The sequence below is a fragment of the Colossoma macropomum genome, unplaced genomic scaffold (assembly GCF_904425465.1).
Source record: "Colossoma macropomum unplaced genomic scaffold, Colossoma_macropomum, whole genome shotgun sequence".
NCBI lineage: Eukaryota > Metazoa > Chordata > Actinopteri > Characiformes > Serrasalmidae > Colossoma > Colossoma macropomum.
The window spans coordinates 23,571,175-23,594,224 of NW_023494792.1; the positions used below are offsets into that span (position 1 = coordinate 23,571,175).

At 40.5% G+C, this 23,050-nt stretch overlaps 3 protein-coding genes across 6 annotated transcripts; 1 reads left to right on the top strand and 2 right to left on the bottom strand.

Moving 5' to 3' along the window:
- Positions 1–49: 49 nt before the first annotated feature.
- rtcb (RNA 2',3'-cyclic phosphate and 5'-OH ligase) lies at positions 50–9,892 on the bottom strand. Of its 2 annotated transcripts, none has more exons than XM_036576617.1 (12): positions 9,673–9,892; positions 8,347–8,425; positions 8,184–8,251; positions 7,960–8,059; positions 7,636–7,792; positions 6,048–6,204; positions 5,783–5,942; positions 4,183–4,358; positions 2,502–2,690; positions 1,911–2,021; positions 1,593–1,712; positions 50–503 (listed from the first exon to the last, which is right to left on the bottom strand). In XM_036576617.1, the coding sequence occupies exons 1-12, from the start codon at positions 9,763–9,765 to the stop codon at positions 396–398; spliced, it is 1,518 nt and encodes a 505-aa protein (XP_036432510.1). In that variant the 5' UTR covers positions 9,766–9,892; the 3' UTR covers positions 50–395. The 2 variants fall into 2 exon arrangements, with proteins under 2 accessions (XP_036432510.1, XP_036432511.1); XM_036576618.1 differs by lacking the exon at positions 9,673–9,892 and adding an exon at positions 8,622–9,344.
- fbxo7 (F-box protein 7) lies at positions 9,291–18,830 on the top strand. Of its 3 annotated transcripts, none has more exons than XM_036576621.1 (10): positions 9,291–9,362; positions 11,231–11,353; positions 11,548–11,785; positions 13,329–13,586; positions 15,010–15,154; positions 15,253–15,336; positions 15,419–15,514; positions 16,904–17,080; positions 17,229–17,275; positions 17,605–18,830. In XM_036576621.1, the coding sequence occupies exons 2-10, from the start codon at positions 11,232–11,234 to the stop codon at positions 17,920–17,922; spliced, it is 1,485 nt and encodes a 494-aa protein (XP_036432514.1). In that variant the 5' UTR covers positions 9,291–9,362; position 11,231; the 3' UTR covers positions 17,923–18,830. The 3 variants fall into 3 exon arrangements, with proteins under 3 accessions (XP_036432514.1, XP_036432515.1, XP_036432513.1); XM_036576620.1 differs by lacking the exon at positions 9,291–9,362 and adding an exon at positions 10,573–10,647; XM_036576622.1 differs by lacking the exons at positions 9,291–9,362; positions 11,231–11,353 and adding an exon at positions 10,409–10,647.
- On the bottom strand, positions 18,145–22,752 carry echdc3 (enoyl CoA hydratase domain containing 3). The gene is made up of 5 exons (XM_036576623.1): positions 22,566–22,752; positions 20,492–20,613; positions 20,299–20,396; positions 19,981–20,181; positions 18,145–19,104 (listed from the first exon to the last, which is right to left on the bottom strand). Exons 1-5 carry the CDS (start codon positions 22,694–22,696, stop codon positions 18,772–18,774), a joined length of 885 nt encoding a protein of 294 aa, XP_036432516.1. The 5' UTR covers positions 22,697–22,752; the 3' UTR covers positions 18,145–18,771.
- Between the last annotated feature and the right edge of the window lie 298 nt (positions 22,753–23,050).

The window sequence follows — 23,050 nt, forward strand, 5'->3', positions numbered from 1 at the left end:
CTGAGTGTCAGTATGCAATAAAGTAGCACAGCAGTAGTTCTAATATTGCTGCTTTCATTTTTTTTAGTTTATTATTTCCCAACAAATTGCATCTTCAATACCACAAACAAAAGTCTATTAGTCACACAGACCTTATAAGAGTAAAGCCTTTAAGTAAACAAAACAACAACTTATTCATCTTTTCCTCATCTTGTGAGCTTTGTTTTTCTGTGCAGTCTTACGCACATGTATTGAAAGGCCAGTCCCAATAAACAGAGTGCAGAGGCCCCAAGGCAGGAATTGCTCCTTCTGAAGTGCTTGGCATGACGAGGCCTTGTCTCTGCAGTTTCTGATGATGGCTCATATGAGCGTTTTCTGGGTTTAACCCTGTAGTGATGGTCATGAAGCTTCTATCTTTAACCCTTAATGACAGCAATGGGTCTGAGTTTGATGGCCTTCTTGCTGATGCCTGCATCGTGGCACGTGTTGACCACATCGGTCACGTTTTTGTAGGATTCAGGAGCCTGAGAGTCACAAGAAAACTGTTAGTTTTTCTAATAATGGTGTGAAAGACAACACTGATGTATAAATGTAAGATACCATTTTTAAAAGGAACATAAATCATGAAAATGAAATCATAAAGCTTTTTGAAGCTTCTTTAAAGTTTACTTTTAGCTTTTACAGCCAAACCCGATAAGTAACTTTAGTTCAACACAATGCACATTACCCTAAAGCACTTATACAAATCAAGCAATTGTGTCTTCTGCAAAGATGACACGTGTCCTTTCATAATTACACAGATCTCATCTAAGGCTTCTGAATGTAATTTCTCCAGCATTAAACCCAAACTCAAACAAAAACTGATTCGTGGATTATAGAAGAAACATACATTATATGGCCAAAAGTATGCAGACACCTATTTGAGAGTTAAACATCCCATTCCAAAACAATTGGTATTAATATGGAGTTAGTATCCCGCCTTTGTGGCTATAACAGCCTTGACTCTCATGAGAAGGCTTTCCAAAAGACCCTGAAATGTGGCTTTCTAAAAGACCCTGAAACATTCTGCACATTCAGTCAAAAGAGCATTTGTGAAGTCAGGCACTGATGTTGGACAAGAAGGCGTGGCTCGCAATCGATGTTACAGTTCATTCCAAAGGTGTTCAGTGGGGTTGTGGTCAGGGATCTGCTCAGGCCACTGGAATTCCTCCACACAACTTGTCAAACCATGTATTTATGGACCTCGTTTTGTGCACAGGGGCACAGTCATGCTGGAACAGGAAAGTGCCTTCCCCAAGCAGTTAGAAGCATGTAACTGTCTAAAATGTATTTGTATTCTGTAGCATTAAGATTATGCTTCACTGGAAACAAGGGGCCTAACCCAAACCCTAAAAAACGGCCCCAGACCATTATCCCTCCTCCACCAAACTTTACTGTCGGCACTATGCATTCCAGTAGGTAGCGTTCTCCTGACATCTACCAACCCAGATTCATCCATCAGACTGCCAGATAATGAAGCGTGATTCATCACTCCAGAGTGAATTTAATAGGGGAGTCCACATATGTTTGACCATATAGTGTATGTGGGCTTTTGTTGTCATTCTGTTGCTCACCTCCTCCATGACTAGTTTGGGTGAAGCTACTCTGATGGCAATGCCCATGTCTGCCAGTTTATCCAAAACGTCCTGGAAGTCCAGATTCCTACGGGATTTTGCCCGGGACAGTGCTCGACCCTGAAGTTGAAAAATGCACACTTACTGTATATGCACATTCACATCCTTTTAAAAAGTGAGTCACCTTAAGCTGCTCTAAGTTCTAGAGAAGATTCAGTCATAAAATGTGCTTGTTTCATTACATGCTGCTGAATAACTTTACAAAAAAAATGTGAAAAACTAGTTCATAGGTGATGAGGCCAACAGCTCTTTACTCACAGCGCCATGGCAGGTGGTACCAAATGTCTCCGTCATGCCCTGTTCAGTGCCCGTTAGCACGTAGCTGCAGGTGCCCATTGTGCCACCAATGAGCACAGGCTGACCAGTGAGCTAGGGAGCAAGAGGAAGAGTTGCAATTTATTAATTCTAGCCTACACTGTTCCAGTATAACAGAAATTACAGAGTTACACTGTAGCCACAATACAGTGATTCTATCTGATCTGACTGAAAATAGAGAGAGCATATGTTACACTGTCTACCACTGCAGGAATGGCTGCAGTGTAAGCTATTTCCCAGACCATAGCTCCCTTTCAATGCCTCAATGTGCTGCACTGCCTGATCTTAAGGCTGGGTGAAGATGATAACAGTTCTGTCTTTGGCCATTATTTTGGCAATACAAAAAAAATCTTGATCAAACCACAAAGTCATCAACCATTTTTACAGGGTGAAAGATGTAAACATGGATGACTGGATGGTAGATCATAAAGCAGTACTAGAAATCTAGCACTAGTTAGTAAAGAATACCACACTTTAATATAACAATTGTTGTGAGAGAACAAGTTCAGACTGTAGACTTCAGGACTGTGTTACCTGGTAGTCGACCGCAATGAGGGGGTGGTGAGGGGGAAAAGCTCTTGTGGAGCCTTTGCGATGCACCAGCAGTGTCTTCTGTTTACCGTCCACCATGTGCTCCTCAACCTTAGCGATGTTATGGGACACGTCATAAATCACATGCATATCCAGATCATCTGGTGTAGTGCTGAACACTTTGGAGAAGGCCTGAGAAACACATTGTATGAACACAGTAATCAGCATCAGCCAGAGTACAAGAGACTAATACCTAAGATTGACCCTTAGAGCCACAAGCTGTTCTTGGGTTTATTCTGCAACCCTTATATTTAGGCTCACAGATGACCAATTTCTGACTACAGTATGTAAGTGTTGCATGTCTATGGAATCCACAGAATCTAAACTAGATGGAAGTATCATTTACATATCCCTGGGATGCAGTATAATGGTTAATGATATAAATGAAAAAACAAAATAAACTACAAACCCAATTCCAAAAAAGCTGAGAAAGTATTTGACATGCTAAAAAAAAAATATATATAAAACTTGAAGTTAAACCATTGCCGACCCTGGCTTTTGGACTTTTGGTAACACCAGTAACAATCTGGGTTTTCCTCTACCGCTTTGGCACAGAGAGCAGAAAGTCCATTATTTACAGTGTGAAAGGTGGGCTCGTCAGACCACAATACATGTTTCCACTGTGCATCAGTCCATTTCAGCTGAGCTTGAGCCCAGAGGACGCTGTTGACGCATGGATTCCACTGTGTATGGTACAATCTTAATTTGCATGTATTGATGCATCAATGGATGGTGTTTATCAACAAGGTTTTTTCAAAGTATTCCTGAGCCTATGTGGTGATGTCCGTCACAAAAACATGTTTTTAATGCGGTGTCGAGAGGTCGAAGATCATGGGCATTTATATGCGGTTTTCAGCCTTTTCCTTTACACACTCTAGATTCTCCAGATCCAAATGATTCTCTGAATCTTTTGATGTTATTATGCACCGTAGAGGGAGAAATACCTCAAATCTTTGTAATCCCTGGCTGATGAATAATTTTTTTTAACTGTATAATCTTTTGCCATTTTCAACCCCAGGAAAAGTCCCGTTGTAGTAGAGAGTGAATGCACAGGCAACAGGGGTGTAATGATACACGATTCAATTCGTTTCTCAGTACTGGGTTGGCAACTCCGTATTCACAGTATTCTGAACAAAATTCCAATGAAGAAAAAGATGAATATATGTTATCGCGCAAAAATGAACATGCTGGTGTGGACTGCTGAAGGGTGCTGGCTGTTTGCAAACTTGCTCAAACAGTGCAGTTGTACGATTATATCTCTGTGATGCACACGGTCACATTTTTGCAACACATTTTTTATTTTGGGTCTCATCCAAACCCCAGTGCTACTAGATATAATTCCCTGCTCAACTAATAAGCATTTACTGGACATTCAGCATGTAGTCGGGATGGGCAATATGGCAAAAACATTATATCACAATATTTTGTCACAATACACAATATGCACCACAATATTCAGTTTTTCTGAGACTTAATAAGTTGGAATAGACAAAATAGAACCTGTAGTGCCACAAATAATAATAATAATAATAATAGTAATTATGATTATGATTATTGTAATAATTATGTAGGGTGTGATGGATGAGACACAGCATGTGCAAAGTAAATGAAGTGGTAAGCTCACCTGGCGTGTGAGGAAGGTCATGGATGAGCGGTTGACCCATGCATAGTTTCCTGCAGCAGCCATGCCCTTCAGATAGTCCTGACCCTCAGGGGAAGTGATGTGAGCGCAAGCAAGCTGACGATCATTTACGACGATGTTATCTCGCTTCATCGCCTTTTCCATGGCAACCAAAGCATCTACACAAAACCACAAAGAGAGCAATGCTTAGACACGCTTCCTGCCCTCAAAACACACATATAGAGTTAACCCTTAAAGTTGTGAATGCTTAAGCATTATGGGAATTTCTGCATAAGTGTGACCTAAAATGAGAACAGATCTTTATTGATGTCATAACAACAGATAAAGAGAACCCATTGAATTAATAACACAAGCAATTATATAACTTTTCATTAATTTATCGAACAAAGTTGACAAAACTACACCTCTAGAATTATCAGTTAGGTATAGGTGGTAAATAAGGTCAAGAGGTTCAATTAATTGGATGACAACAAGGTGAGAGTGTGGCTGACCCTACCCTATATAAAAAAGCTTGAGTCTTCACCATCAAAGTCTGGTCTTTATCAAACATTCTTTAGTGTTATGTTTTGCAAAAAACAAAAACTGCATTCCAGCATAAGAACTTCATCCCAACTGTGAAACATGGGGGCAGCAGTATCATGTTTGTTTTATTGGGTTCTTTTTATCTATTGTTATGACTTAAATGAAGATCTGATCACATTTTAGGTCACATTTATACAGAAATTAAAAAAAATTCTATTGAGTTCACAAACTGTCCAGGACCTCTGCATCTATTGTCATAGCTCTACAGAATACACCTGCTATTTTGTGAGCTAGGCAATAAGGAATGAAAAAGCTTTATGTTAAGCTTATGTTGCTGAGTATTTGCTAGGTGGAGTTCTGAACCTAAAGGGTGCATCATCACCTGGGATTGGTGATAAAACTGTGTACCTTTGCCATACATTTCACTTTATGTTCTTTTCTAACAAACAAACTTCAATTCTAGTGAGATTTTGTTTGTGGCGTTTTTAATTTACACCAAGTGCGTGCTGTCTATGATGATGTTTTTAACACAACACGGTTAACACCAATTAATACCAATTTAACACACATTTAGTACAACACATAGTAGTAAGTCACACATCACTTGCAGTTTACAAAATAATAATGTGTCTCAGCAGAAGCCCTCTCCACCCTCCCAACTTTGTAGCACTGTGTGATGGGGGAGACCAGAGGGTGGGATTCGCCACAACAAAATTAGGAGGAAAAAAAAAAAATCAGTAAGAATCCAAAAGAAAGAGAGAAAAAAAGAAGGGAGCTAATCATTTAAAAAGCAAATATTACACAGGCATAAAACATGAGCCTTCTTGTCATAGGAAAGCTTTAACCCTTAAATGCACGAGTGTTTCCTCAAACTTGGGTTGTTAGTGACTGGCATTTATATCAAAACACACAGTGATTTACCATCTGCCATCATGCTGAAATTGATAAAAAATATTAAACATATTTTGTTGTATTTGGAAAAAATGGATTATGTAAAGACGAATGTGGTCATCAGTTGCTAACATGTTGCAATGCAATTAAGGTTTAAGAGAGCACCCACCTGTGGCTACCTGGTGTCCCAGACCACGACTCCCACTGTGAATCATCACACACACTTGGCCTTTGTGATCAATGCCCATCTTTTTGGCTGCATAGTCATTGTAGATCTCATCAACCACCTGGATCTCAGCATAGTGGTTACCTGCACCCAGTGTCCCTAACTGCAGCACAACACCAACCAGACACACACAGTCAGCACAAGCAGAGCCCAGAGCCCAAGAACAGCAGCTTCATGTGTCATGTATTTACCCAACCCAGTTGTGTACCTGTGGCAGTCCTCTCTTCTTGGCCTTAGAGGAGACCTTGTTTGGGTCAGCCTGCAACATCCGGCCATATTCCTCACAGTGCTCTTTATCCTCTGCCCAGGCGTAGCCCTCCCGCAGAGACCAGTCCACCCCCATCTCAAGGGCTTCCTCCAAATCTCTATATAAACACATGCAATATTCACTTCAGTATCCAACATTCTCCTTATTGTGTCATTTAACCATTTAACCTACCAATTTTTGTACATCTCTGTAGAATTCAACCGTTAAAATATTAGTAAAAGTCATTTAGAGTGGTATGACATGAACTGTGACATTTCAGAGAAACATTTTTTTTTAAAGAGCAGAGGTAATAGGAACAAGATGTTAGAAGCATTTAATCTATCTAAAAGCAAGATCACAGGATGTTATTACATGAAATGGTTACCCATTTGCATTTTTAAAATTCATTTATGGCAGAGTGATATATACAGAGTGTTCTGAGGCAAAATAGCACAAAAAAAAGGACTTACCACCATTTTACAATTATCAACCTAGAATGGTTATAAAATATGCATTGCCTGTTTCTCTGCAATGTACCATTTCACATCAAACCACTCTGGATGATTTTGTCAACATTGTAACTTGAAAATTTGAGATGTGCAGAACTTTTTCTCAAAATTGGGGGAACTCAACTTTAATGCAGGGGTGATGTAATACATACTAGGGTACACCAGGGCTCGTTACTGTTTCAAATAAAGCATGCTCACTAACATTAAAAAAAGTTTTGTTAACCTGATATAAAAGAATATGTACTTGTTCAAGCTATGGTGTCATGCTTGACAATAATTAATGATTTTAGATCACAGTGTCTAATCACGTAGCAGCATTTTCTGCTTTATCAAAAGGAAAAAGGAAAAATTACAAAGAAAAACAAAATCTTGTGACACAACTGCATTTCTCAAAGACGGAGAAGAATCACAAGAACGATGTCTTTCAACATTGTAATACATATATAATTATACATAAGTGTAATACATATAAAAATTGTAATCACATTTTGTAAACATTTTTTTCTTAGTTGATGTGATTAGAGAATATTAAAGAAAAAAAAAATTCTTTGCATTTACATACTGTCTAAGGCTATGTGACAAAACATGACAAGCGGCAAGTTCTGATCTACCTTGAGGAACTGAAAACCTACATGTTAACCTGTTATCATACTAACTCATCAAATCTGAGACAAGAAACAGGGTATAAAAATGATTAAGCTTTTAATCTGTCTGTTATTAGCTGGTAAGTTCCATCTTTGGGGTAGTCATGGACTGGAGGTTAGGGAACCAGCCTTGTGACCGGAAGGTTCGATCCCCTGAGCCGACAGTATGTGACTGAAGTGCCCTTGAGCAAGACACTTGCGGATAGGGCTGCCCACCGCTCCGGGCAATTGTGCTCACTGCCCTCTAGTGTGTGTGTGTTCACTAGTGTGTATGTAGTGTTTCACTACACAGATGGGTTAAATGCGGAGGTGAAATTATAAGGGTTTCTAATAAGGGTTTCTTAATCTTTATTATCTTGGCTTGTAAAGCATGTAAATGGTGTGGTTTTTGTTTACTTGGCATTCATTGGAATGACGCCTTTGGATCCCACTCCTACAGGGATGTGGTCAAACAGTGCCTGAGCCAACTGCTCCTTCACTGGCTGCACATCTCCCTCATCCAGGTTAGTCCTCAGTAGACGCACACCACAGTTAATGTCAAAACCGACACCACCTGCACAGGGCAACCACAACGTTAGCCACTTCTCTCAGTTCATACCATCACAAGATGGTTTGGAGTTTCAGTATTTATTTTCATCTGTCTACTCTAATATTTATCACTGCATCACTGAAATGATGTGAACTGTTTTCCTTTCCATAAATGATTTGGGTTCCACTTACCTGGTGAGACAACCGCTGTGGGGTCACTCATGTCAAAAGCAGCCATGTTTCCAATTGCAAAGCCATATCCAGAGTGAACATCAGGAAGGCCCACAGATCTCTATGACAGATACAGTACATAACACAAAATAAACACTGGCAGCCATCAGCAAAAATCTCACGTCATTTAGCCAAAACCCTAAGAAGTAATGTAGTAATGTATCTACAACAAATGATATGCTTACGTGCACAATTCCTGGCAGGGCTGCCACATTTCCGATTTGCTTCATTGCAGGCAGAAACCCTCCAAAGCCTATGAACACAAAACATTAGCTGAACATCATATTTACTGCCTCACACCACTCAAGGGTTGTTTTTATGGATGAATGCTGAGTGAACTGACTGTACCTCCTCCACGACATGCATTTCGCAGCTCCTCAAACATTAACTTCTCCAGAGAATCGTTGACATAGAACACACCCTCCACCTAGCGATTTCAGCACACATTACATATCAGCGAGGGCACAGTAACCCTGTACTAATGTGACCAAGAGTTCATGGATCACTGAATGGGAATTACACTGATTTTACCAAATTTCTTCAGCATGCACTTATCGAGAGGTAAACAGAGTCATTCATAGTGTTTTGAGGTGAAATGGTTCAATGCAGAGAAATTTACTGACTCAGATTTTGTTTACAGTGGAGGTGACAGGAACCAGGGGTCACAGTTTCTGTAGAACATAGCATTTTCATCAGACCACTCTGAGTGACTTTAGTTTACATATTAACCATTTAAATTATATAGAAATTTCAAAAAGTCTGTGGGATTCTCCATCACAGAAATAATCGTGTTTTTTCCTACCAAAACATTTCCCCCCTCTTTTGGATAAGTTGATGTTTTTCTGTGAAATGCAGGACTGTAAAGCAAGATAGGCCTTCATATAGCCAACACAGACAGCAATATATTCTGCTTCGTGCAGCGTATTTTATAACAGCTATCATCATACTGTAAAACCTGTTCAAGAACAGAACTCATGTAATCTCCTAAATTGTTATATCACTGCTCTGTACTATTATGACTGTTAAAGGCAGTGACTTGTTTCTCTGTAATCAGCTTCCTCCCTCTCCCTGTTTGAGGGAGAACACTGGACTCCTCCTCCTTTAATGGGAGCCACACATCCACAGTTAACAGCCTTCACAGAGTGTTTTCATTTGGAGCTTCAGAAGCTGACTTGGTTGTGTGATTCTGAACGGATGAGCGATGATATCCACTCCACTGCACTGCACTCTGCCACAGTAGCACTGGGCAGCAGCGCCCTCGCAGTCAAGCTGACTACGTGGCTTTATGGCACTAAAACTAAAAATGGCCCAACCGAACCGGAGAAACGCGCAGGACCTACACTTTAAAACGTTAGAGTCTGACGGTAAGAATATGCCAAAACCACCCATGTTTAAACAGTTAGTTAGCCTAGGTTAGCTAGTTAGCTAATATATTAACCTACCTAGTTTAAATAGCATCGCTAAGTGCTGAACCGGTTCCTTTTCACCAGCTCCTTCTCCGTTCCACCTTAAATGGTGCAGAGGTTCTCTTCTGCCGCCTGAGGCCCGAGACATCAGAATGAACCTGCCCGCACTATTTAAGGTGGAACGGGGAAATTCGAATAAGAAGCGAACTTCAGCCTCGGTCTTTCTCCGTAAACAGACCCACGTTTCTGTACAGAGCGGCTCGGTTACCTGCATGTTTGGGACGAAGCCCTTCTTGATTCGCCAGCAGTTCTTGCTGATCTTATCGAGAAACTGTAACTCATCGTTGTACGATCGACTCATTCTGATAGATATTCAGCGTCTCAAACTAATGACTGGAATATTCAGTCAGCTCCCGTCTCTGAGAGAGAAGGTAGAGAGGGCGTGCTATTCTTCTTCTCTTCATTCACTGACTTCTGAGTGAAGTGAACTCTGCCCTCTGCGCATACCGCCCCCTGCTGCTCTGAGGGGAATCTACAGCACTGCGTTCTTATAGGAGCGGGTGTAGTGCAAATCGTTGGTAGACAAATATATACACATACTTACGCTAATTCTCATTACCGCAGTGTGTCGACATACTTTCTTATTACTGTTATTATATATGTGTTTTTCACCTTTTTAGAAAAAAGTTTGTGTCACTTTTAACTGTTGAATCATTCAACTTTAATGCTATTTGTGTGTACTCTGGTGAACTCTAAGAAAATGAACTAAAACAACAAAATGTTTTGTGGCACAAGCAAAATGAAAAAAAAAATCAATGGCTGTCAGTGTGTTGTGGAAATGAGATAAAAGTTCAAAATTATATATTATGAGCGTATTTTGTTACATACATACTTAGTCCGACAACAGCATACAGATTATAAAAAATGGAGAAAAAAAATTGAAAAAAACGTTTACATCAATTTCTTACATTAAAATCTTACTTACTTGCTTTAAAACAATTCGGTCACTTAAACACGAAAATGTTACCTAAATCTGTTTAAAATAAATTAGATTCTTCAAGTTCGCTTTTCAGTATTCAATCAGGAATCATTTAGTGTATCCAAAAAAGAAGGAAAAGCTGGGTCCCAGTGTTTTGTTATTTTGGTGAGAAAAACCCAACTAATACTTTTATTATATAAAAACGGCACCGGTTTCCGCCTTCACGGTGTCAAAATTTGTGACGTCGATATCAACAAACTTCAGGTAACGCTGAACACATCTCTCTTAAAAAGCACTTAAAACCTTAGCTGTACCTAACTAGAGTGGCACTTTGGTTCGTACTGTGTGTTAAAACAGACTGTCGGTTAAACAAGCTAGCAAAGCACAGCCAGGTTAGCTACATAACGTTGGCTTTCGACCGTGCATCTGTCTGTCAGCGAGCTGGACGGCCAAGTGTCATTCTTTAGAAATGGAGCGATTAGAGCACAGCAGCAGTTCAGATATAACGACACAGTGACCAGGGACTCCTATCATATACTGGGTACACTGAACCATACATGAAGCTGAGGTCAGCTTTTAGTTTGAATATTTCTGCTCCACCTTAAATGGTGCAGCACTTATTATTGTAACGCCTCAGGCGCCTGAACGTAGTTAACTGCTGCACCGTTTAAGGTGGAACGAGAAAATTCTATGACAGTTGTATGAAACTACCATGACTAAATCCCAGAAGGCTGTCTGTAGTACACTACTTGATACAGAAGCTATTATTTCATTTGTAGTGCACTACACAGGGAATAGGGAGTCATTTGAGATTGAGCGTGTGATAACTGTAGTTTTTCCTATGCAGTATGAAATTAAGAGTGAGAGTCAACAAGCAGACCAGCCGTGTGGAGCTGGAGGGAGCAGAGCCCACTCTGACTGATCTCACTGTCCAAGTGAAGGAGGTGGTGTTGCCTTCGATTGGTCTCAGGTTAGTTTTTGTTTACACAGGCACATTGTCTGAAGTGCTTTGGCTGTGGTGCTGAATTCGGACAGGTCAGGTTTAAGAACCTCAGATTCATTAGGTGACTCAGTAGACGGCCTGAGTGAAATTTAATCACTTTTCTCCATCTAGAGTTCCTCTGGTTTGTGCATGGGTGTGTTTGTGTTGTGTCCCTCCTGCAGTGCGGATACAGAGTTCAGTCTGTCTCTGAACGGGAAAGAGCCGCTGGTGGACACAGGGCAGACGCTGTCCTCATGTGGGGTGGTGTCTGGGGACATGATCAGTGTGATTCTCCCTCAGAGCAGTGCTTCCTCCTCTCAGCCACCACCGCCTTCTTCCCTGACTAACAGCAGAGCAGCAGTTCAGCACAGCACACAGGAAAATCACACTGTGTCCATCATGCAGAGCTCCAGTGATGAAGTGAGTACTGCCAACACCTTTAAGAAGTAAGACAGAAACACTCCAAACAAGTGCTAGTGATGGTTACTTGTCCAGAACAAAGAGTGTAGAATAAAGAGGTGTTCTTTTTCAGGTCATTTTTCAGAGTGATTGGACAGTTGTGTATTAGGCTCTGTGTTTTTCTGTGCACATTTGTGGTTTGTGGTATCTGATTGTAGTTGATGTAAAGTACTATTTAAATATAATTATTTCATATATTATACTATAATTTAGCAATCTATTCAATATAAATAATGCAATGCCTGGAATACTGTGCTAACTTATTAAAATGTCTGCGCTTACTCAGAAAAGAAGGAAAGTGGTTTCCACTGAAATGAAAGTGAAATCACAGTGATAGCTTCGCTTCTGTATAAGCCCTGACTCAGGCATGTCTCAGCTGTGATGCAGGGTGCTTTCTTTCTAGTAAAGCAGGTTGAGACATTTCAAGTTGTCTGTGTATTTAATCTTTGATTGTGACTGTTGTGTGCATCTCAGTTTGATTCAACTCTATTGACAACTAAAAACACTGTTGCATAGTATTAGAGCTGCACAATGTAAAGTACACTCTTAAAAAAGATGGTGCTTCAAGAGAAGAAAATGGTTCTATATAAAACCATGAGCACTCAAAGAACTCTTGCGTGATTAAATGGTTATTTGGATGATAAAAGCGTTCTTCAGACTGTTGGAGAATTTGCTGTGGACAGTTTTATATAGATCCTTTTTGAAAAGGGTTCTATATGTCACCCAAAAGGATTCTTCTATTGTTACAAGATTGACATCGTAACAATACAATAACCTTTTCGGTGCTATATAGAACCTCCTATAGCACATTCTCCATCAGTCTCAAGAACCCTTTCATGATGCAAAAAACCCTTCAATCATGCAAAGAGTTCTTTGAGTGTTAAAGCACCATCTTTATTAAGAGTGTAGGGCTGCATCAATTTGGGAATCATTGGCTAATGCCAAAATCCAGTATTCTTCATGTACATATCTGCTGGTGCAGATGCATAAATTGTAGAAAGTGGGACTAGATCAGTCTTGACTAGTATTACAGTAGAAATATAACATTTATTTGTAGAGGGTGCAATAAATTGAATACAGTTCATATATTTAGCACAGTAGCTCAGCATCACCTTAACATTTTGCTCTTCCAGAGTACAATAAATGCAAAATCAATAATTGATTGGAAATTTCAAAATCTAAACATCTATCTAATGCCGACAAATTTGTTTACTGGTCTGCATTAGTTTGACCATATATTTAACATTAACGCCTTGATTCATCAGAACACCGAGAAACACTCATCTGGAACTGTGATTAGTCAAGATGATCACAGCGCACAGTTAAAACATTGTGACTGGTTGGAGGGCCCATTTACATATTATAGCCTTCTGTTCTATCAGTATTGTAAAAAGCAAGCATGCAGGCAAATAAACAAAGCTAACAAACAATATACTGAGCAGCCTTACACAGAATGGCTAATAAACCTGTCACTTTAACACATGACTGTGCTGCCTTTCTTCAGGCAGACACCAGAAGCAGCCACAGTGGCAGAGAGAGAACATATAATCCAGAGACCGAGGAAAAGCTGGAGAAAGGGGAGGAGGAGGAGGAGGCAGTGGGGCCTTTTGTCCCTGAACCCATGTTGTGCTGTGAGGCTGAGCAGGGGAAGGTTCCTCATTCTCTGGAGATGCTCTTCAAGGCTGCGCAGTGCAACAGCTCATCAGACTGCCTGCTGGTGGCTGCACATTTACTGCTGCTGGAGACTGGCTTCTTGCCACAGGTCAGAGCTCACACAGGACACAGGTTTTGGTCAGGCTAGCATTTATCAAGCATTTTGGGACCATGGTGGGAAATATGTAAAATAGTCTACTGTGTAGGGGGTGTATGAGAGCAGGTCACAATGCTAAATGGTTAAAAAGACTCGATTGTTAGGCAGTAATTTGAATAAAGTTATTTTTTGCTGCATGTAGCCCACTATTTATTATTTATGTTTTATCTTCAAACTCCCAAATGTTTTAGGTCAGCATCATGCCTCATGTGATTCTGATTGTCATTCTGTTTATGATTTTATAAGATTTATATGGTTTGTGTGACATTTTTGTGCTTAAGCTACAGAATAATTCGACCTGTAAGTAGACAGTGAATCTGGACACTCACATGTTCTTGTTTGTATCTCATATCATGATGCAAGAAAACTTTCAGCCAGCTAGCTCGCCTGTGCATTTTTAAAGGAGGAATTTGCTGAAGACAACGTGTAATGTAGCATTTTGATGCTATTTTGGTTATTTTGAACAACTTCCGGTAAATTATTATGGGCTATTTCATATCTGCATGTTGGAGCAATATATAGATTCACAAAGAGTAAAATTCCATGTATATGTGTTTGTGAACATGTCCTTGATAATACAAACGCTACTATTTTATTACACCAACAAAGAAACTATGTAAAAGGAACTAAATAATTTTTTTCTTCTTTTTTCTGTTTGGTTTTGCAATGTTAGGAATAAACAGATTGATTTGTTTATTCTGGTTTTGAGCCCTGTGACTGATACTTTGCAGATAAAATAGGTATTGACATATTTGACATTTACAGTTAACAGTGACCATTAATTTGGTCAGCAAAGCATTGTTTTACTAAAACTATTGATGTCTGTTTGATTTTTGACCACAAAAAAATTTATTGGCTGATGGCCTTTTTGATGGATTTTTTTTTATTTGCATTAGTGATAAAAAATTTTCATACTGGTCAGGCCCTATTAGATAGTGAGACTGGGCCCAGTTGCCACTTCAAAGTGCATTTTTGTCATAACAGATAATAAAAGAATGATTCTTAAATCTGTCTCCTTATAATAAAGCACATTAGGCTTTAGATGAGAGCAGACTCTAGAACATGGGGTGTCCAGTCTTATCCACAAAGGGATGGTGTGGTTGCAAAGTCTTCATTACAACAAAGCAGAAGCACACATGATCAGTTGTTTCCAGATTGAGACCAGCTGAATAAGTGGAATCTGGTGCGCCCCTGCTTGCTTGGAACAAAATTCACAGTTTTTGCAGATATAATTGACCACCACTGATCTACCTCATTAACACTGTGGTTGCGTGGAACGACACTGCTGCAGTAATCAGTTTCAGCATTGTTGTTTCAGACTGTCATACTTTGAACTCTTTTGTTGTATTTGGCTCACTGTGTAATGTGTAATCAGGGTTGTGATGTCAGGGCTGGACAAATGCCCAGTGGCTGGCGTGCAGCAGGAGGCGTCTACAGGCTGCAGTACACACACCCTCACTGTGAGAACAGCCTGGCATCGGTGGTTGCCGTGCCGATGGGCCAAACACTCGTCATTAATGGTAAACCGGATAACCCATAACTGTTGCCATTACCTGTAACAAGTGAATAGCTTTTGAGGTTGTATCTGATGGGTTTTTTTTCAATGTTTACCCTGCAGCCACACTGAAGACGAAAAGCACAATGGAGAGCGCAAGGAAGTTGGTCCTGAAACCAACTGCATACGTGACTGAGGAGTGGGCAGGTGCAGAACAGTAAAAACAAAACAGCTAATGTGGAACATCTGTATTTACAGAGCACTGTGATTAAATATGCTTTTACTGTAGGTGGAAACGCTGGAGCTGCCTACAAAGACATGCAGAAGCTATCTCGTGTTTTTAAGGACCAGTTGGCTTACCCACTTCTGGCAACAGCTAGAGAAGGTAAAGTTGGAATTAGTGAAATGAACACCTCAATACACATTCCCCATAACATATTTATGTCCAGATATACATTTATTGAGACCACCTAGTCCGCAACAACATTTAGGTAGGTGGCACGTGTCAAATCAACGTCCACATGAATGCCTAGTCACAGTGTTGACCAGGAGAATATTGCCCAGGGCATCACACTCCCTCCACTGGTTCATCTTCTTCACGTAGTGCATCCTGGTGCCATCACTTCCCCAGGTACATAGTGCACACATACCAATAAAAGAAAAAGAAAACAAGACTCAACAGACCAAGCAACCTTCTTACATTGCTCAAAAGTCCAGTTCTGATGCTTGCATGTCCATTGTCTATTTTGATGGTGGACAGTGGTTAGCATAGTATGGGCGTTCTGACTGTTCTGTGACTACACAGCCCCGTACACAGCAGACTGCGATGCACTGTGTTGTGACACATCCCTCCCGTAACTGTCATTAAAATTTTCTGTGAATTGTGCCACAGTAGCCCTTCTTTAGATTTGGAGCAGACTGTTTTTGTTTGTGGTTTGTCTTTCCTCTGACCATTGTCAGTACTCACCACTGCTGACTGGGAGCACCCCACAAGCCTTGCTGTTCTATGGCCACAACAATTTGGACCTTGTCACAGTCGCTCAGGTCTTCACATCTGCCCATTTCTCCCACATCCGACACACTGACTCTGAGAACCGACTGCTCCCTTACCATCTAAGATTTCTAAGACTTTGACATGCCCCGGTCTTACAAAATATAAAAATACAAGAAAAAAAAAAAGTCATTCTTGAGTGGTCATAATGTTTTGGATCATTGTTGTACATTATAATTTTTTCATTCCCTATTCTGGCATCAGGCAAGATTGATATAAAGATATACATCACTGAACCAAAACATATTTTTATAACCCGAAATTAAACATAAAAATGGCAGTTGCAAAATTGTGTCAGAGAATGAAATGAAATTAATCATCACATTAGTATGAAAAGACTAAAAAGACAAAAAAATATTTTTTCTAGTCAAGGAGCATTAGGCCTCAGACTACCAAAAATTGCAGATAGATGGTGAATTCTGTACATCACTGGCTGCATTCTGAGTACTGCACTATGACAAAAATCTAGAAATCTAGAAAATGAAATAAAATATATTTTTAAAATAATAAACTTAACTAAACGAAAAACAAATATGGAAAATAACTAAAAAGTAACCATTTACAAGTAACTGGAAAATAATAAAGGAATAATAACTACATTAAATTCCAAACTACTGCAATAATGCCTCAGTAAGTTCAGCAGAATGTTTAAGTAGGTCTTGGAAGCATGTGGACTTGCATACTATAATGTGGAGTATTTATTGTCTTCTCCTGCTGGTGCAGCCCTAGGACTGCCTGCCCTCTTTGGTCTGGCTGTGCTGCCTCCTGAGCTACAGCTGAGGATCCTGCGGCTGCTGGATGTGCACTCTGTCATCTCACTGTCTGCAGTCTGCACACACCTGCACTCCGCCACACAAGATCCCACGCTCTGGAGACACCTCCTGCACCGCGACTTCAGAGGTACCAACACATCAGACACACTATCCTGCACTGCCTTATTGCAATTAAAGTGATTATGCTCTGAGCTAGCTGAGTGTTTTGCTCCATCAAGTCCAAAGTTGGATGTGACTGTACATCTAACTACACTGATGACCTCTTTTTTTCCCAGTGTGTATTCGACCTGACAGTGAGCACAGAGACACAGATTGGAAAGAGGTGAGGAAACAGACTGCTCCTACTGACAGTTGCTGCATGTAACTTTCTTTTTTGATAGGTGAACTGTAAGCTTTACAAAATGAAAACTGACCTTCCCCTTCATGCTGTAGTTAAACTTTTACAGTTCTGGGAACACCAGTTGGTTTTGTAATGTCATTGTTTTCTTCTGCCCGAAAAGATTTTAGAGATGCTGATGTTTTTTTTTGGGTGGTGTTCTTTTACACATTGTATACTCTGAGTAATCTCTAGTTTTTGATCTCTGTTTGTTTGTTTTTTTAATATTGACAAGCTGTTATTCCTTAAATATTACTATGTTTTCTCTCCCACAGCTTTACAAAAGAAGATATAAGCAGAGAAGGGAATTGAGTAGATGCAGGGTCAGATGTTACCCCTACCCTATGCCCCCCATTTACCCTTTCACTCCAGTCCCCACACCCCCTGTGCCCCTGCCCCTTCACCCACCAGGCATCATCGGTGGAGAGTATGATGAGAGACTGTCCATCCCACAAGGCATCCTCCCCCGCCCACGCTACGACCCTATTGGCCCTCTGCCGGGTCATGAGCCAGGTATGGGGATTCCCACTGGCCGCCGTTCTCTGAGACCAAGCGGGATCCGACCAGCAGACATCAGGAGAGGCTTCATCTGAATGCACCAGCTTCTGCTTCATGTCTTACCGACACTAATAAAAGCTAATGGACATAGCAAAGCAAGCGAACTCGCACTGATACTTCCACACATGCTGCTTCTAACTACTCAGTTTCATTTGATACATTATACATGTTTCAGAGAGGTATGTGGTTATCATTCTCCTCATCATGGATCAATGCTGCAAGATACCAGAGCAAGCAGAACATGCGTACAAACAGAAAAGGATCATGTACAGTATTTATAAAGTCAGCAATTATACACCTTATTCATCACTGGTGCAGCAGGCCCAAAACAGAAAATGAAAAATTGGCAGGTAAGAACAGGGCAAATTACCAGTTGCTATCGGACATAATTTCCCAGCATGGTATCAGCCTGTTTTTTCTTTTCTTTTCTTGGTTACATAAACACCAAATCTGATTTACACTGTTTTCTTGCATTCAGTATCATTCAGTAGCAAGTGATTACATATACTGAGATTTAAAAAATTATCTGCCAATACAAATTAATCTGTCAGTGTCTAAAGATTTCATGCAGCCCTACGTTTAATCAACTGATTATGTCTTAACAGAGACTTTTTTGTATGGATATTAGAAACAAATATCCTCTAATTTAACCATTAGAAATGTTTGCAAAAAATGTAACTGGAATAGTGCTTGAATTTGCCTGCATATGCTGCAGTTTAGACCCTGGCATGAAGTGACTTTGGAATTGCTCTTGTTTCAAATCTGCTATCAGCAAGTACAGAAACCGGTGTGCCATTTAGGAATAAAACATTTTTCCATCTCAGTCTTGGCATGTTCATTTAACTTTACATGTTGCTTTACATTACTGCACTTCTGGTTAACAGTCAGTCATGGGCTTTCTCGTTGCTGTTGGTCCACACAGGTCTGCGTTTCTCTATAAAAGCTCTGATGCCCTCCTGCCCATCGCACAGTGCCAGATTGTCCACCATGACAGCGGTGGCAGTGGCGTATGCTGCGTCGCGGCCTTGTGCCATCTGCCTCTGGAATGCCGCTTTCCCCAGAGCCACTACAGGTCGGCTAGACTCGCACACCCTGCGGGCAATGCTCAGCGTCTCCTCCTCCAAGTGCTCCTCACTCACGACTTTACTCACCAGCCCGTGTAGTAAAGCTTCTTGCGCTGTGATTGGCTGGCCTGTGAACAGCATCTCCATAGCAACCTGTCAAAGAGCAGGGTACAGGGTTCAGTAGAGCATAGACTGGATCAGTGGTCTTGAACAGGGGTTCCCCACCTTTTGCAACTTGCGGCCCACACAAAAGACCACAAAAGTTTCCTAGGTCCATAAGAGGATTTACCCGATGAGCTTCTTTGACTCAACTAATGAGAGCTGATCTTATTTGGCAGCTAGCGAGTGCTGGATGCCAGGCTGGAGGAATGCTGCAAATGGAGTTCTGGTTCAATTCAATAGGTACATATTCGCTATGTTTAGTCTCCAAGTGATGGTGTAAATCGTTCAAAGCTTCAGTTGGAAAGACCTCTACAGAGTAAAAGTTACCCGTTTTTTCTTAGACTGAGATACCACTTCACTTGAAGATGGCCCAGCCTCAGGAACTTTCCTTTTGAAAGACGCTTTTAACCATTTATCCATGATGGATGACTTGCAATGAAAATATATACATAACTAGATAGTATTTTGCCAAAGCAATCAGTGGGCTTGATACAAATATTACTTTTTATTTTTGCAAACAATCAACACTTGCGATATTTTATGTTTGGTTAAATGTCTATATTGTTATATATTATACGCCAAAATTTTGCAGTTAAAAAAAGATGATGTCCAATGACCAATGCCCCCCTAATAGTACCACCACAGCCCACAGGTTGAAAACCACTAGTCAAGGAGTAGCCCTGTACTGCATTTTAGTGCTTGCCCTGCTATAATACACCTTAATCCAACAAATCAGACCTTCCTGAGTTGAAACGTGTATAGCAGGAAAGAACACTAAAATGTGCAAGAGAGAGCTACTCTAGAAGCATGATGTGGAACCACTGAACTAGAAACAATGCTAAAAGCATTATGAAAAGGAGCAGGTACCTTTCTGGGTACAGCTCTTCCGATGGCCACTCCTGGAGTTGAGCAGAACAGCCCTACATTCACTCCAGGGGTTGCGAAGGTGGACTTTTCTGATGCCACAGCAATGTCACAGCTGGCAACTAACTGGCATCCTGCGGCTGTGGCAATACCATTCACCATGGCAATCACAGGTACTGGGACGTCCTGGATCAGGGTCATGACCTCCAATAGTAATCACATATGGTGAAATGATTTATATGACCAATACATATAAACTTAGAGCTGGTGGAGTACATCTGTTTTTTAGGAGACAAAGTGACAAGTGGTAACTGTCCTAACCTCTGAGCAAGCCTGGAACACGCTAGTATGATAGTCTCTGCCCTGTGCTGAGGTCAGCTCCTTAAGATCGTGACCTGAAGAAAACACAGGCCCCCGCGCTACAAAGAGAGAGAGAAATGGATGTACACAGACATTCCTGAAAAAAGTTGCTGTCTTAATAAATCTGTTATGATGTGTGATCAAGATGACATGCCTGATATTATGATGACTCTGAGGTCCTTGTTATCTATATCAGTCAGGATGTCCTCTCGCAGAGAGCTCAGCATGGCCAGAGACAAGGCATTTCTCTTCTTAGGGTTATTGAAAATGATCCTCCTAAAATGACAGCATTGTCTTACAGATGTGATCGGCGTGTCCTAGTGCCGTAGTGGAGACAGAACCTGTCCTGCCCTGGCCTACAGCCATGTCCTCCACACGTTACTGCCAGCTGTGCATTATGCTCACATGTGGAAGGTTATAATTCTAGACAAAAAACACTACTATTATTAAGCAGATATCAAGAGGAGCATTAATGTCGTTCAAAAATCTGCCTATGCAAACGTCCATTTTCTTAAACAACATTGAATAAACCTGACTAGATTTTTATCCATAGTTGAATGGCCTAGAGTGTCAGAGGCTAATGCTTATTAAAGGGGAATTCCACTGACATTTTAAAAAATTCTGCATAATTCAATACTTCAATCTTTGAGATGCAAACAAAGTCATTCAGAGTGGTTTGATGTGAAATGGTGTATTATAGAGATGTTTTTTTTCCTCCTGTAGTGGTGATAGGAATCAGAGATCACAATGTAGACAACACAAATACAGCCATTATACATACTATGTAAAAAGACCAGTGCACCTACACAGCTTCTACAACACATTTTAGGCCAAAACCTTCTCTCAAAAATGTTATAAAACAATTCAGCCATCGGGCAACATATTCATAACCATTTCATGTGTAATAGCTTTTCACTCTGCCAATGTCAGCACTTGCTTAAGTTGTGACAGGATTTTAGTTAAAAATGTTCACCAAAATAATCATCAGGCCTTGTTCAAAATATATAATATACAGAGTGAAATCTTAAGGTAGTTTCACAGAGAAGACACTTGCCTACAACACAAATTTGTGACAAATAACGGTAAATATTGTTGACTATCTCCAGTTATGTGAGGTGATACCGTTGATTGCTTTAGTTATGTGAGGTAAACTACAGAGAACATGTGATAAAGGGCTAACATGAGCTAGCTGGCAGGCCGACTATTTTAATATTGTAAGAAACTTTACAGATGGAGTGTGAACAAGCAAAAGAGACAGGAACAGCATTATTGGCAACTCTTTATATTCTTTGTTTTCATTTTTCTCTTTACATATTGTTTTCATATCCCCCTTTAGTACTGGACACAGTCACATCAGTAGTAGCCATAGAATGCTGTTCACAGTAAGGTAATGTCAGTGAGTCACAACACAATTTTATATCCCTCAGATCCTAAACCTGTAGATGGACATACAAAATACCAGCTCAAATGAAAGCCAGTAGGGTGAGATTTTTGCCAGTTGCAATAAAAAATAAAGGCTTGATTTCTGAGTTTAATACAAATAATATGTTACTAAACACAGGCAGGGAGAGATAGAAAGAAGCTGAAGGGCTGAAGGAGCAGGTCTGATCAGGCACTAATCTATATTCTGTGTAACTGAAAAGCATATTCATATTCAGGACCTGCAACTTATCTAAGAGAGAGAACATCGGATTGCTTGACTTCAGTATTGTTGTTTGTTACTATAAAAATCAGGACAAACAGACATTTCTCCCCCAGAACCCCGAAGTAGAGACTTAGCCCCCCTGTCCATTAATCTCTAGTGACACACCTGCTTTGAGGTATTAAACACCTCAGACGTCTGGTTCCTATCAACACTGCTGTAAACAACCCAGACTCTGAACACTTCTCTAGAATGGAGCATTTTACATTAAACCTCTCTGAATGACTCTGTTTCCATCTTAACGATTTAATTAGGCACAGATTTTTTTTTAAATGGTGGAATTCCCCTTTAAGACTCAGTCAGTTCAAGCTTTGTTCAAAGGTTACAAATTGAGCAAGACGATGTGCTCATCGCATTTAAAAACATCTGCTAATAACAGTTCGGCTTATGTTTTGCAGACTTTGTGTAACTGACATAATGCCAGATTGGTGTTCTAGCTAGGTCAGTTTTTTCCTGAGTCTGGACTTGGACTTGGTGCTGAAGTGTTGATGAAAAGTACTGTGAGTGCTTCACTCTTTTACTCCACCTTATTCCGTCCTCCTGCTCGCGGATGGTCAGTGGCGGAGTGCTCGGAGTGCTCACTGCTCGGGTCCAGCAGCTCGGAGAAAGTCTGCGGACACAAAACCGGGTCAACCTGAGAGCCGCTGCCTGAGACATGTTTACCGCAGCAGATAACGTTCTTCTCTAACTCTCACCAGTAGTGTAAATAGAGCGGCAGCTAAAAATAACTATTTTCAAAATAAGAGTCCCCTATGACAGGGCGTGTGTGTGTGTGTGTGTGTGTGTGTGTGTGTGTGTGTGTGTGTGTGTGTGTTTTCATCGGGACAGGAGTTGCTGTCACTTTTTGCTTGTAGATGATATTCGATCAAGAAAAATGCCTTGAATAATCAGATAACTGCAGAAGTCCGATTATGATCGGATTATTAAGTGCATGTAAACGTACTCAGTGTTATATTAATACACCTTTCTTGTTATTCCTTTTTATAAGCTGCTGCTGCTTCTGTCCGCTGC

What these genes read in the sequence shown, in the direction of transcription:
- rtcb (XM_036576617.1), bottom strand. Translation starts at nt 9,765, where the DNA reads ATGAGTCGATCGTACAACGATGAGTTACAGTTTCTCGATAAGATCAGC. An exon ending in GGGACACCAGGTAGCCACAG is followed by an intron (nt 4,359 to 5,782) that starts GTGGGTGCTCTC and finishes GGTTTTGTGTAG; the next exon opens with ATGCTTTGGTTGCCATGGAA. An exon ending in GTACCACCTGCCATGGCGCT is followed by an intron (nt 1,713 to 1,910) that starts GTGAGTAAAGAG and finishes TTTCAACTTCAG; the next exon opens with GGTCGAGCACTGTCCCGGGC.
- fbxo7 (XM_036576621.1), top strand. Translation starts at nt 11,232, where the DNA reads ATGAAATTAAGAGTGAGAGTCAACAAGCAGACCAGCCGTGTGGAGCTG. An exon ending in CCAAACACTCGTCATTAATG is followed by an intron (nt 15,155 to 15,252) that starts GTAAACCGGATA and finishes TTTACCCTGCAG; the next exon opens with CCACACTGAAGACGAAAAGC. An exon ending in GAGACACAGATTGGAAAGAG is followed by an intron (nt 17,276 to 17,604) that starts GTGAGGAAACAG and finishes TCTCTCCCACAG; the next exon opens with CTTTACAAAAGAAGATATAA.
- echdc3 (XM_036576623.1), bottom strand. Translation starts at nt 22,696, where the DNA reads ATGTCTCAGGCAGCGGCTCTCAGGTTGACCCGGTTTTGTGTCCGCAGA. An exon ending in GAGCAGGAGGACGGAATAAG is followed by an intron (nt 20,614 to 22,565) that starts GTGGAGTAAAAG and finishes CTGTCATTTTAG; the next exon opens with GAGGATCATTTTCAATAACC. An exon ending in CAGAGTCATCATAATATCAG is followed by an intron (nt 20,397 to 20,491) that starts GCATGTCATCTT and finishes CTCTCTTTGTAG; the next exon opens with CGCGGGGGCCTGTGTTTTCT.